This window comes from Pelodiscus sinensis, chromosome 2 (genome assembly GCF_052426305.1).
Source record: "Pelodiscus sinensis isolate ZL-2025 chromosome 2, ASM5242630v1, whole genome shotgun sequence".
Taxonomy (NCBI): Eukaryota; Metazoa; Chordata; order Testudines; family Trionychidae; genus Pelodiscus; species Pelodiscus sinensis.
In genome coordinates, this window is record NC_143053.1 from 120,232,559 (window position 1) to 120,246,682 (window position 14,124).

Sequence of the window (14,124 nt, forward strand, 5' to 3'; positions counted from 1 at the left end):
AATATCCTGGGAGCTAAATGGCTACCACAATACTGCATAAAAATTAACTGCTGGCAGCATATACAAAAGCACTTGTCACTAAGCCAGTAGGGATGTAAAAAAGTAGCTGTGTAACTGTTAAAAATCTTAGTGGTTACACACATAACTGTTTTGGGGGATCTATGGCTGGGTAGGACTAGGGTGGGAAGGATGGTGAGGATTTCTCCCACAGCTCCAGGGGAGTATAAGAGTAGGGTTTCCAGATGGTTTTGACAAAAATACTGGACACACTTTGACATTACATCACAATCGACATTACATCTTATTTAGAAAATACCAGTCATTTATTTTTTCTCAATGTGTTTCCCAAACAGAAAGCACAAATACTGGACTGTCCGGTTCAAAACTGGACACCTGGCAAACCTATTTAAGGTTTATGCAGCCGAGTCCATAGCATGGGGCAGTAGCTGGCCCCCAGGAGCAGAGCTGGCAGCTGGAGCAGTGGAGCTGGCAGAGCCCACAGCATTGTGCCAGCTGCATTCGTGGGGTGCTGGCCCTGCTCACATCAGGAAGCCAGTTGCCCCATGCACCACACTCGACAGTATAAGATCTCACAGCTTAGGGCAGCAGCCAGTTCCCTGGGAGCAAGGCTGGAATCCCAAGCTGGTGCCTGCCAGGAGCAGGCTTATAGTATAATTTGGCTTCCAATAGGCTGGCTGCTGGCTGCTGGCGTGCACTGACTACCATCCTGCGCTTCGGGTTTTTACACTGCAGAGTCTGCAATGCCGGGCAGCAGCCAGCTCCCTGGGAGTGACGACAGCAGACAGAAGCGAGCACACACCAGTTCTCAACTGCCAGACCCATTCCCTGGAAGTCGGATGCACCGTGGAAGTTTAACCGTAAGGGAAAACAATAAAGCTGATGCTCATTGGTAACTGGTTAAACTCTAAAAATGAGTAGTTCTTAGAGACTATCAAAAATATATGTAGTATCATGAGCTTTTGTGGGCAAAAACACTTCTTTAGATGACCTGGAAGCTGGACTGATGCACCTAAACCCAGCTATCATAATCACATCTAATTGTTTTTTCGAAAAAGGTTTTTCCGAAAAAAAAGCAGTCTAGACACAGTTCTTTTGAAAAAAAACCTTTTTTGGAAGAACCCTGTAAACCTCATTTTTTCAGGAATAAGGGTTCTTTAAAAAGGGAGGGGGTTCGAAAGAACTACGTCTAGACTGCTTTAAAAAAAACTTTTTTGAAAACGCAATCGGATGTGATTATGCAAATGAAGTGCGAGATCTGTAAATCTGCACTTCATTTGCATTTTTTATTTCATTTACGTTCCTCTTTCGAAAGAGGAATGTAGTCTAGATGCACCCTAAGTGCCCAGGCAGGTTAAAATGTTCCCCTACAGGTTTATGTGTGTTACCATTCCTGATGTCTGATTTGTGCCCATTTATCTTTTGTCATAAAACAGTGGTCATCAACCAGTAGATCGGGATCTACCAGTAGATCTTGGAGCCTCTGACAGGTGATCCTGACTGGTTTGGCCAGGAAGCTATCAAGTGCTGGCACTTCAGTTGCCTCTCCACCCACTGTCATGCTGCTCCTGCCCTCTGCCTTAGAGCTGAACCCCTGGGAACCTCCTGCTTGCTGTGCAGGGCATGGAAGGGAGAAGAGTAGGTGCTGATGTCAGGGTGTCTCTATTCCCTCCATTCCTGTACCCTATCTCCACTCAGAGAGAAGGGGATGGAGGGAGCTTGGCAATGCAAATCTCTGTCACTCTCACACAGTGTGCGTGTGTGTCTGTTATTCTCCCAAACACACACTGTCCTTCACTCTCATCTCCCGGCCCAGCACATATGTGGGGGGTTGTTGTTACTTCTTTTACTGCTTGCAGTGTTATTTTTGGTTTTTGACTGGTCTGTGCATTTCATAATTTTCATCTCTCTCTTACGCTTAAATGTAATTCTTTGAGTTCTAAAATGCCTAACCTGTCATGGCTCGAGTCATTATTCCTACAGTAACTGCTGCTCCTGGAAGTGTCTGTCATGTCCCTGCAGCCCCTGAGAGAGCAGGGGCTCTGTCCTTCCCTGCAGACACCACTCCTGCAGCTCCCATTGATCAATAAGAAGGAACGATGGTCAGTAGAAGCTGTGGGCTCAGTGCCTGTAGATGAGGGGCAGCACATGGCACCATGGAGCCATTGCTGTACATGCCAGCTGCTTTCAGGAGTGGTGCAGAGCCAGGGAAGGAGTAAACCTGCCTGAACCCCACTGCTCCACTGCCCGGAAGCCATCTCAGTTAAGTGGTGCCCAGCCAGATCCTGCTTCCTGAACCCGTCCCAGCCCTGAACCTCCTCCTACATCCAACCTCCTGCCCCAGACATGAGTCTCCCTGCACCCAAACTCCTTCCCAGCATTTGCATGCTGAAATCCCTCCTGGGCTAAGCCCGGATCCCTTCTCACAATCCAAACCCTTTGGCCCAAGACCAGAGCCTGCACCCCAACCCCCTACCCCAGCCAGGTGAAAGTGAATGATGATGGGGGAGGAAGGAGGATGGAGTGAGTAGGGTGAGGCCTCAGGAAGGGGTGGAGCAGAGGTGGGGTCTCAGAGAAGAGGCAGGAAGGAAGTGGAGCAAGGGTATTTGGGATTGAGGTAGTTTTTACATTGCACTTAAATTGAAAAAGTGATTTTGTGGTTCAAAAGGTTGGAGACCACCAATGTAGAAGGTGATCCAGCCCAGCCCAGCCCCTTCCCCTCCCCCAGAGGCACAGAGCCAGAGGGACGCAGGGATCGGGGGGAACAGGGTGTGGTGGAGGCATGGGTAATGGGATGCAGGGAACGGGAGGGGCAGAGGGATCGGGGTCTAGGGGCAGTGCAGGGAACGGGCAGCACAGAGTTGGGGGGCAGGGATCGGGAGGAACAGGGTGCAGGGTGTAAGGGTGGCGCAGAGCCAAAGGGTCACAGGGAAGAGGGAGAGCAGGGGTCCAGTGTGCAGGTGAGCAGGGTCGGCGTGGGGAACGGGCGGCGCAGAGACAAAGAGGGGCTGGGGCCGTGGCAGGACTGGAGCCGGCGGGGCGGGCCCTGGCTGCGCCATGCGCCACAGCCAGCTGCCAGGGACACACGGCCAGAGCCAAGCTGCCGCAGCCCTTTAAAATCAGCGGGGCCATGTCACACCAGCGTCCTGGTGTCCCGCCCTGCCTCCTCGCGCCGGACCTGCACGCAGGCAGCCCGGTGGCAAGAATCGCCACACTTCCCTCTTCCCAGCGGCGCTCTGCTCCTCCGCCGGCTAGCAGATCGGATGGGGCTACGCCGCCCGTAGTGCGGGCTTCCGCCAGCCCGTCACAACGGCCCACCGGGCCAGTCCGCCCCTGCACTCGCCAGCTGGTAAAATCTACTCGCCACAGGAAAGCGGGTGAGTGTATTTGTTCAGCCCTGCTAATTTAGGATTGCCACCTTCCCAAGATTGTTCTGGATCTCCAGGACTTAAAAAGATTAATATTTAATTAAAGAGTATCCTATGTGATGATACCTCCAGGGATATGTCCAGCCAAAACTGGCAACCCTAGCCTTTTCCCAGTTTTGCAGGAGGTTGACATGCAGATGGGTCCATTTGGTTATTGATCCATGAGCCTACATGAAAACCCACATAAGCACAACCAGGCCCCCTGACAGCAACTCTGGGCCCCAGGACAGAACAGTCAGTGGGCACCTATGCATGCACAAACTGTTCCTCTGCCGACATGGTCCGTGTGACATTTGGGCAACGTTACGCCTGTGTTGGCTGATGCCAAGCAAGCTGGTGGCTGCACTGCTGGGTGTGCTCTTCTGGCACAGTTAGGACTTTGATATGCCCACCCGGCAGGGTTGCTAGGTTTGTAATTGCACAAGCCCAAAGATCCTTGCCTCACCCCCTGACTCTTCACTGAGGTCATACCCATATCTTACCCTTTCTCCAGGGCCCAGTACCCTCTCTTTCCATCTCCCCTCCTTCTGTTGCTCACTCCCTCCGACCCTCACTCACTTTTACTAGGCTAGAGCAGGTGGGGGAAGAGGGCAGGGGGCAGTGAAGGCGGTCAGACTCTGGGTGGGAGTTTGGGTGCGGGAGAGGGTACAGGCTCCAGTAGGGAGTTTGCAAGCCAGGTGCTGACTCTGGGCTAAGGCAGTAGGATGGGATGCAGCAGGAGGTAAGGGGGCAGCACTTCCCTTGGAAAGCTCCCAAAAGCAACTGGACACCCTTCTGGCAGCAGCTCCTAGATGGGTAACCCAGAGGATCTCTGCATGCCTGCAACTGTAGCTCCCATTGGCCACAGTTCACTGCCAATGGGAGCCAGGGAGTTGGCACTTGGAAGCAGAGATGTGAATAGTTAACCGGTTTTGGGGTTGCCCTAAATTCCATGGTGCCCTAGGCAGCTGAATGCTGCATATGGGGCAGTCCAGCTCTGGTGGCCAGCCCTATGTCCCATCCATCCCTCTGTGGGCTATGCTCCTGAGGGCAATCCCTAGGGGTGTGTGGGGCTGGGACACTCCCCCCTGCTCTACTCTCATCTCATACACTCCAACTCCTTTCCCAAACGCCCCCACTCCCTTTCTTCGCCCAAGCCCTTTTCTCCAAGGAAGGCCCCCTCCCCGGTGCCTCCCTGCCCCTCACCCCGCAGCTCTGGACATGCCTCCCACAGCTCCTGCCCCTGAAGCCTGAGTGCAGCGCCCGCCCCCACCGCTAGGGGCAGCCCGGTGGGAGAGGTCACAGAAGGGGAGTGGCCGCGCGCGCCCCAGGCCGAGGCGGCTCCACGCCCAGGCTGCAGGGGGCGCACAGGGAGGCGCGGACACTGCCAGGGGCCGGGGCCATTACAGTACTAGGCTCCGTAGACGGGGAGCGCGAGGCAAACATGCGGCAGGGAGAGCGGGCGGGGCCCAGCCCTGATTGACAGGCAGGCGGCCGGCTCGGGCCCGGCCACACCTCGGCGCTCCCTGCGTAGGCGGGAGCAAGCCGTGGAATGGGAAACACTCGTGCGCCTGCGCACAAGGCCCTTTCCCTTCGCATCCGCCCTTCCCACCTTCTTCCCAACCTCAGCCCGGGGAGCGGCTGCGTGACGTGACGTGACGTGTGACGTACGGCGCAGTCACGCGGGCGCGGGGCGGAAGCGCAGCGGGGTCCCGGCCGCCTTTTGGATACGGAAGTAGCGCGGGGTCCGGGCGGCGGGGAGCAGCTCCAGGGACCGGACACGGCGGCGCCGCCCCCCCGACATGGCCGCGACCTCCAACCTGCAGGTGGGGAGAGGGACCGGGGTCCCGCCCAGCGCTCCCCTGGGGGGCGGGGCCCGGGGGGGGGATGGGAGCGGGGCTTCCGGTGTCGCGGGACGCGCTGTCGCCTTGAGTTCTGTCTCGAACGGGCTAAACAGCGCGAGTGAGACTCGCTGTGTGTGAAGGGGAGAGAGACTGTGACACCGTCATTCTGTGGGGGGGGGGGACCCGAAACCGGGCTGCCTCACCCGTGGCTAGCAACGTGCCCTCGACCCCCGCGTTACAAGGGGAACGTAGATGAGCAGGAGGCTCTTCATCTGGTCAGCCTGTGGGAAAGCCTTTCCTATTGCTTGGTTCATGCACTTTTGAAATACCGTAGTCAATGTAATCAGTCGAATCTTAAAAAACAACAAATAGTCTGGCAGCACTTTATAGACTAACAAACCATACTCCGGTCCTGTGAAGAAGTGGGCTAAACCCACAAAAGCTGATGATACCATCTACATGTGGTGTTAGTCTATAAAGTGCTACTAGACTATTTGTTGTTTTTTAAGTTTATCCTGTGCAGCCTAACTCGGCTACCTGCTGAAGCTTTTAATCAATCTCAGAGGGGTAGTCGTATTAGTCCTTAAATTTAAAAACAAGTGGCCCTATGGCACCTTAGAGACTAACCAAAAGATATCTATAATCATGAGCTTTTTGTGGGCAAAATTGTCAAAAGCAAATATTCCTGCCCAGCACAGGGCTCTTCAGGATGCTTGGGGGTTTGTCCCCTCTGTCCATTAGCTGCACGGTTCACTGACTGCAAGCACTGATGTTCTTTGCCCTCTCGTATCCTATTCCAGGATGGAGATTTACCTCCCCACTTTTCAATTAGTTCTTTCTTGTTTTTTGGTACTTCAAAAAAGCATCCATCTCGCATGCTACATTATATATGAGGTTAGAGGAGGTGAGATCTGTAATTGTTAAGGTATCTTCTGCTCTATTAGCTCTATAGTCAGTTTTCTTTTTCTTTTGCACCATGTTTTCTCTCTCCTTGGCTTCACACAGTAGTTGTGCTGGTATAGTTAAAGCTAGTATGAAAGCAGATATAGTGGTTATAAAGGCAGTTATATAACTCATAAGACTTTTTTTAAAATCATACTTATAACTGAAATAGCTGTACTGTGACACAACTGGTGGTAAACTAGGCCCTAGTTAGGGATGTAAGGGAGTATTTGACTACCTGATAAATCAACTACTCTCTCTCCCGCCCCCCACCGCCTCTGCTGCCTCTGTGTCAGAGGCAGCAAGGGCAGGAAGTCAGCTTAAAACCTGGTTCACCCCACTACCGTCTCCATAGGGTTGAGGGCAGACCTGCAGCATTCCAAAGCCAGCGCAAGCTAGGACTGCATAGTCCTTGCTTACACCACCCCCAGGAGCTAACCCTACTGTAGCTCTGCAGTTTAAACGTACTAGGAGCCAGGCTACTGCACGCCCAGCTCCTCCTACTACATTTAAACTGCAGAGCTGCAGTGGGGATAGCGAGCATCCCCCTTATCGACTAATCAGGTAGTCAAACTGCAATGGAATATCCATCATCAGCTAACTGTGTAGCCAATTTAACATACCTAGTCCTAGTTTTCATTCTTTTTATATATTGTTTCACTATTATTTGAGCTATCATAGCTCTTAAGAGCCTTCCTTTTTCCTCAAAACAATTAATGAGCTGCAGTCTCTGGCAATCTAACATTTTGTTTTTGTTATATTCTTCTGTGTTTATAAAAGGGAAAACCTGGGCCATTTGTTCTAGTTTTCAGGCTATTTTAAGTGGATTTCAGAGGTGGCCAATGAATTCTGTAGAGTTTTGTTTGAGGGATGTTAACCAAAATGCATACTGATAAGCATGAGGCTTACTGGTATGCTATCTTGTGAACCCTCCTTTGCCAGTTAACTCCGGTGGAGGCCAGCCATGCTGAGCCAGAGCAACCCTGGCCGCAGCGTGACTGGGTGGTAGAACCCTGCAGCTATGGCAGGCCCGGGTGGAAGGGCCTAGATTAAAATAGTTAACTAGTTAAGTGCTATCATTTAACCAGTAAACTGTTTTAAAATCCCCTTTTTGTTTTTTGGCAGGAGCAGAACAGAGGGTAACACAGCCCCCTTGCTTGCTGGTGATTTGCTTTAACAGCTAGTCTTTTCATATGCCCATGCCACCCAGAATGGAAGATTTTGCTCATTGTTTTAATGAGAAACAAATTCAATATTTTTCTCACACATGGTGGCTCGTTGTTTAAAAGGTCTTCCTTTTGAAACAAGTTCTTTTAGTTCTTGTAGTTAAATTTAATCAAAATATTTTTGCACCAGTGCAATTGAGTAAAAACCAACCAAACAATAACTCTACTGCTGCTTCCCTTCTGATCCCTAGATGCTTCTGCTGTGTATCAGCTTTGTTTTCTATGTGTTAGAGAGCCCAAATCCTGATACAGCTATATGCACGAGACCAAGGACCAATCCATACAGTAGTTCAAACTCCTAGAAGCAGCCTTGTTGCTGAATTTTCATGATCCATTTGATCACTTTGCTAGTACAGTTAACAGAGAAAAAAACTATGTATGAGACCTGACTATAGTAACATTTGCCACGTGTATAGTTACTCTGAGCAAACTGTTAGCTGTTAAATAGCTGTATTTATATTGGTATGAGCTAAATAACACCAAATAGAAATGTAAAATTATCCATTATCTGTTCTTCTTGTCCATACACAAACATAACAATAGCTGTTAAAAAGTAATCTGGAAAAAACAAAAAAATCCCTTTTTATACAACTTTCTGATGTTTGAAAGCCTCTTCCTCTTTGCTTGTTAGGAATTCAGCCTTTACTTGCCCTCCTCCCTCCCATCCCCCCCGAAAGACACTTAAAATACCAAGGATATGAAACTGGATTAACTGAGGGGTAGCGACTTTGTTAGATGGTTTACAACTTTTTGAGGTTTTGTACTGTAGGCTTGCAGTCCACAACTGAGTCTCCAAGATAGACTTTCAACAAATTCCTTATTATGGAAGATTTTTCAAAGGCACAATACCCTCTGCTTATTTGCTGGTTTATTTCTGGTAAAAAGCACAAATAGGAAAGAAAAGTAAAAACAGCCTGAAAGATTTTTCTTACATAAAGAATGGCACATAGCTATACTTCTTCCCCACTTCAGACCTTTTAATAGAGGGGATAAATACTTTCAGAATCCTTGAAACACAGTTATGTTAAATTTGTAGTTATAAATGTTTGGCACTGCTACACTGCATCCTTTTTTCCCAGAACTAGTCTCAACCATTATGTGAGGTTTTATACTGACATAGTTCACGTGACTCAATCACATTGGAGCTTTGCTAGGGATTCTTTGTAACCAGGGATGTTAGCAAACATTTATTTGTGTAAATGTGTAACCGCTGAAATTTTTAGCAGTTACACGTTTACACACAGGAGAGCAGGCGGGAGCCAGTGCTTGCAAGACAGCTCCAATCTTCCCCTCCCCCTTGCTCCCCTCTGCTGTCTTGGATACAGAGGTAGCAGTGCAGGGGCAGGCAACTCTGCAGAAGCCTGTCCCTCTCCCCCGGCTGCTGCCTGTACGTGGGACAGCTGGGGGAGGGGCCTTCCGTGGAAGCTGACATGCATGGGGAGCATGCTTAAAAGCTGGCTCCCCACAAGCACAGGTTCCTGCCTCCCCCCTCATTACTGCCACAGATACAGAGGTAGCAAGGATGTGTGTGTGAAGTCATTAGGATTAACCAATGAGCCCAGGCTTATTGGTTAATCATGAAAATGACTGCACACTAACATCACTATTAAAAATGGTTGACTTTAATAGTGTATCCCAAAAAATTTTTAAGCTGTGAAGATAAATTTGAGGACAGTGTTGATTTTCCATACATTTGCTCAGTTAACAGGAGCGCTATAATAAAAATTAGGAAGTCCTTCATTAACATTCCAGTAATAACTATAGCTTAGTATAGAGAAATGCTTCTGCCTGTGGCATCTAGTTTATGTATTACAGATAATATAGTGAAGATACACTGTTGATTTTATATGTATATATGGAGAGGGAGATCTTTTTCATATTCACAGGCATGAAAAATGCACTGTGGACTGTAAAATCTGGTGTCTTGTGTTATTTCACTATGACTATATACTATGTATTTGAGAGAATTTGTATGTTCAAGAACTCCTTCTAAACGATAAGGGATAGGACCACCAAATTTGCTCTGTAGCTTACTTTTATCATAGCTTAAAGCAAAGTAAAGGTTTGGTTGGGCCAGGACAGTGGGATGTTCCTGGAATGCGATTGCTCTGGGGTGGGGCCATTTTATGAGAAACAGTGTTTTAAATGAAGAAAACCAAAAATTATTTGAGATAAGGACCTGAGCAATGCTGAGTAAATCCATAGAGATTTCACAGAGGAGACCAGCGTTTCTCAGCTTAAAGGTCTTGACACAAAAAGGAGTTGCAGGGGAGGTCACAAGATGATTTTGAGTGGATTGTGCTTGCTTCTGTGCTGAGAGTGGCACTCGGGTCTAAAGGGAGTACCCTACCAGCATGTAAAGAACTACAGATAGCCATACCGCACCATGCCACCCTTACTTCTGCGTTGCTGTCTTCAGAGCTGGCTAGCTGTAGAGTGACGGTTGCTGACTGAGGACCAAGCTCTGCAAGCAGCACCACCGAACTAAGCATAGTAGTATCATAGCATTCCATCCTTTCTTCTGCGCTGCTGCTAACAGCAGCTCTGCCTTCAGAGCTGGGATCCCATCAAGCAGCTGTCACTTTCCAGGTGCCCAGCCCTGAAGGCAATGCCAGCAGCAGCATTGAAGTATAGCAGAACTGTAATCTAAGGATGTCAAATATCGACTAATTGACTAATCGAATAGACAATGCATTTTGCATCAACTATTAAATTAGTCGATAGGACACCTCCGCCTTTGAAGTGTAGCAACAGCCCTAGCCTTAGCGACCCAAGAACCGCTGGGTAAATGTGCTAGCATTTTATAGTTTTTAAATATTCATGTATGGCATCTTGAAGGAATGCACTCTGAGTCATTTATTTAAAAGATATACCAGGAAGTAAAGATGGGTGGAGTCCTCTATCACTGATTCCACACCTGGCAAAAAACATTTTATTCATCTGTATACAAAACTATGAATATGTAATAACCTGTCTTGCAACATTCAGGGTAGCACATGCAGCTTCAATATTTTGTGAATTGGAGCTTAACTGTAACATTTTAATTGATTTTTTTGCTTTTAAATATAAGAATAAGATGTAGATACCACTATAATGTCTCTTAACTCACACACCTTACAGAGAAATAGCCGTGTTAGTCTGATCTTGGTGAAACCAAAAAGCAGTCATGTAGCACTTAATAAACCATCTTGTTAAGTTTTTAATTAGATTATGAGCTTTCGTGGGGCAGACCCACTTCTTCAGACTTGAAGAAGTGGGTCTGCCCCACGAAAGCTCATCACCTAATAAACCATCTTGTTAATCTTTAAAGTACTACGTGACTGGTTCTTTAGTTACGCCTTACAGCCATGGTCACCAACAGGTCGATTGCGATCGACTGGTCGATCGCGAGGCCTCGACCAGTCAATCCCGAGGCATCCTGGCCGCCCCGCCCCCATTTCTCCCGCTCCTCCCCTCCCCCCCCCGAGAAGCCCCAGTACCTTTCTCAAGTGAAAATGGAGGTAGTGTTGGCTTCCCGGGGATGGACAGAAGTCCCGCAGCTTAGCGCCACTTCCTGCGATTCCGGAAGTGCACTAGCTGCTCTGCTGGGTGTACGGCGGGAGGGAGCATCAGCTCCCTGCACCGCACAGGAGGGGTGAGTCAGCACCGGGGGATGTGCACGCGGGGTTTCCCAGTGCGCGCGGGAGGGTCGGCCCCGGGGCAGGCGCACGCGGGGCTTCCGTGCATTGGGGGGGGGGGGTCAGCCCCGGGGCAGCCGCATACGTGCGGGGCTTCCCTGCATGGGGGTCGGGCCCGGGGCAGGTGTGCGCTGCTTTCCCTCGGGGGGGAGGGGGAATCCTGGGATGAGGCAGATGCAGGGGACTCTCTGCCTCCCCTGGCACCCCACTCCTCCCCAGACCGCACTCCCCACTCCCTGAACACTGTCCCCACTCCTCTGTTCCCACTCCCCGAACTCTGTCCCCACTCCCTTGTCCCCAGCTACAGAATTCTGTCCCCACTCCCCTGTTCCCAGCTACAGAACTCTGTCCCTATTCCCGTCCCCACTCCCCAACTCTGTCCGCACTGACACTCTGTCCTCTGCCCTCCCAACACCCTGTCCCCTGCCCCCAGCCGCAGAACTCTGTCCCCACAAAATGTATAATTATAAATGCTTCATTTTAGATTTAAATATCATGAATAAAAAACAGACCATTTATTTCATAACTATAAACATGTGATTTTAATTTTAAATATCGCATAATTTAAAAATAAACTGTTTATCAGAGTAAGTAAGGGCTGGGGATAGCAAGTGATGGACAGGAGGAGAATAGAGAGGGCGGGGCTTCAAGGAAGGGGCGGGGCGGTAGATCTTCACCTGTTCTGAGATTTAAAAAGTGATCTTGGGTGTAAAAAGGTTGGAGACCACTGCCTTACAGAGTCTTTCCCCTAGCACCCCAAAAGTTGCACTCTTTCCTTTGCACCCTATGGCTACGTCTAGACTGGCATGATTTTCCGCAAATGCTTTTAACGGAAAAGTTTTTCCATTAAAAGCATTTGCAGAAAAGAGCGTTTAGATTGGCACGGACGCTTTTCCGCAAAAGCACTTTTTGCAGAAAAGTGTCCGTACCAATCTAGATGCGGTTTTGCGCAAGAAAGCCCCGATCGCCATTTTCGCCATTGGGGCTTTTTTGCGCAAAACAGTTTTTAGCTGTTTACACTGGCCCTCTTGTGCAAAAACATTTCCGGAAAAGGGCTCTTGCCCGAACGGGAACATCAAAGCATTTGCGCAAGAAGCACTGATTTCGGACAGTAGAACGTCAGTGCTTTGGCGCAAAATCAAGCGGCCAGTGTAGACAGCTGGCAAGTTTTTGCACAAAAGCAGTTGCTTTTGTGGAAAAACTTGCCAGTCTAGACGCAGCCTATGTGACAGACAGACACACACTAGAATCTCCATTAAATGCACATGAAACTGATGAGTGGCTTGGTACACTCTTTAAAGATCAAGAAAATAACTTTGACTATCTCAGCATGGGGCTGCCTATTGAGGTTTCTGATGTTGCTTTTAAAAGTAACATAACGTGCATTGTGTCCGTGTGACATACGACTTAACAGAACTTTGAGAAGTTCTGATCAGTAAGAACTATTCTTGTCAGATTTCTTTCTACCTCAGCTATTCCAGCATTAGAGGATATTGAAAGGTTGTAGTAATCCTTAATAAAAGGAAATAGATGAATTGTTTTAGATCAAACTAAAAAAATAGGAATGTACCACAACCAGATCTTAATATCAGGTGCTTAGGTCAAATTTCCTTAAAGTAGTAGGCAATTGAAAACTTTAATAGATGCTTTAGTGCCTTTAACTCTGTGTCACTACTGTTCCACTTAGAACATACTGTTTAAAAAAAGCATAATATTTTGTTTTCATTTGGCTTCATTTTCTTTTTAATCACTTTTGTAAAATAGCCAGAAATGGGCTCTTTCAGGTCATGTGGCCTTCTGTGTCCCCACTGACCTCAGCCAGCTCCTTAACAAAGCTTTGTGTCTGAGGCTGTCTTTCTCTGAGACATCTAACAGCAATTGCTCCAACTTAAGGCGCTGATTCTGCAACTATAAGCTCATGGAAGAGTCTTACGTGGAGTTTATTACATTAGCAAAACAATTTGTTGTTGTAAATGCAAACATTTGTTTGGAATACAAGCAGACCCCGGGTTACGTACAAGATAGGGACTATAGGTTTGTTCTTAAGTTGAATTTGTATGTAAGTCGGAACTGGCTCCAGATTCAGCCGCTGCTGCTGAAACTGACCAGGGGCTGACTACAGGAAGCTGGAGGCAGAATTGCTCTGCCCCCAGCTTCCTGGAATCAGCCACTGATCAGTTTCAACAGCGGCTGAATCTCGAGCCTGGGACAGAACAGCTGGGCTGCCAGGTAGGTCCCTGCAGGACCAACCCGGCAGCACCCCAGCTGCTCTACCCCAGGGTCCACAACAAAAGCCTGGTCTGCTGGGGGGGGGGGGGGACGCACTAGCTGCGCCCCCCCCAGCAGACCAGGGACACGGGGAGCAAAGCCGCAGCGGCGGCGGGGTGCCGCGCCTCTGAGGCTTTGCCCTGGCAAAGCCTCAGAGGTGCGGGACCCCTCCACCTCCCCAGCTTTGCTCCAGAGCTGTGTCCAGACTCAGGGGTTTTTTCGGGAAAAGTAGCCTTTTTCCGAAAAAACTTCCCCTGCATCCAGACTCAAGCCGCGTTCTTTCGAAATTAAATCGAAAGAACGCAGCTTTTCTTTCAATGGCGGTAAACCTCATTTCACGAGGAAGAACGCCTTCTTTCGAAAGTTCCTCTTTCGAAAGAAGGCGTTCTTCAATGTAAATAGGGCTTCTTCGAAAGAGAGCATCCAGACTCACTGGATGCTTTTTTCGAAAAAGCAAGCCGCTTTTTCGAAAGTTCAACGTGTAGTCTAGACGCTCTCTTTCGAAAGAGGCTTGCAGTCTAGACATAGCCCAGGTGTCCCTGGTCTGCTGGAGACGATCCCCAGCAGACCAGGGGCACCCGGAGCAGCTTTTCTCGCCCCCGAGGTCGAGGTGGCGGGACCGCTGCACTCTGGGCGGTCCCACTGCCTGCGAGCTCCGGGGCGAGAGAGCCCCGTTCGTAAGTGCGGATCCGACATAAGTCAGATCCACGTAATTTGGGGACTGCCTGTACAAACAAAAACA

The 14,124-nt window shown here is 49.1% G+C and overlaps 1 protein-coding gene across 1 annotated transcript in view; it reads left to right on the forward strand.

Annotated features, from left to right (window-relative positions):
• The first annotated feature begins 5,078 nt into the window (after window positions 1-5,078).
• VPS4B (vacuolar protein sorting 4 homolog B) overlaps window positions 5,079-14,124 on the forward strand; it is a 43,151-nt gene continuing 34,105 nt past the window's right edge. Inside the window, exon 1 of the mRNA XM_075921373.2 lies at window positions 5,079-5,251. Coding sequence (XP_075777488.2) covers window positions 5,228-5,251 — 24 coding nt within the window. The 5' untranslated portion in view covers window positions 5,079-5,227. The remainder of the gene's footprint in view (window positions 5,252-14,124) is intronic.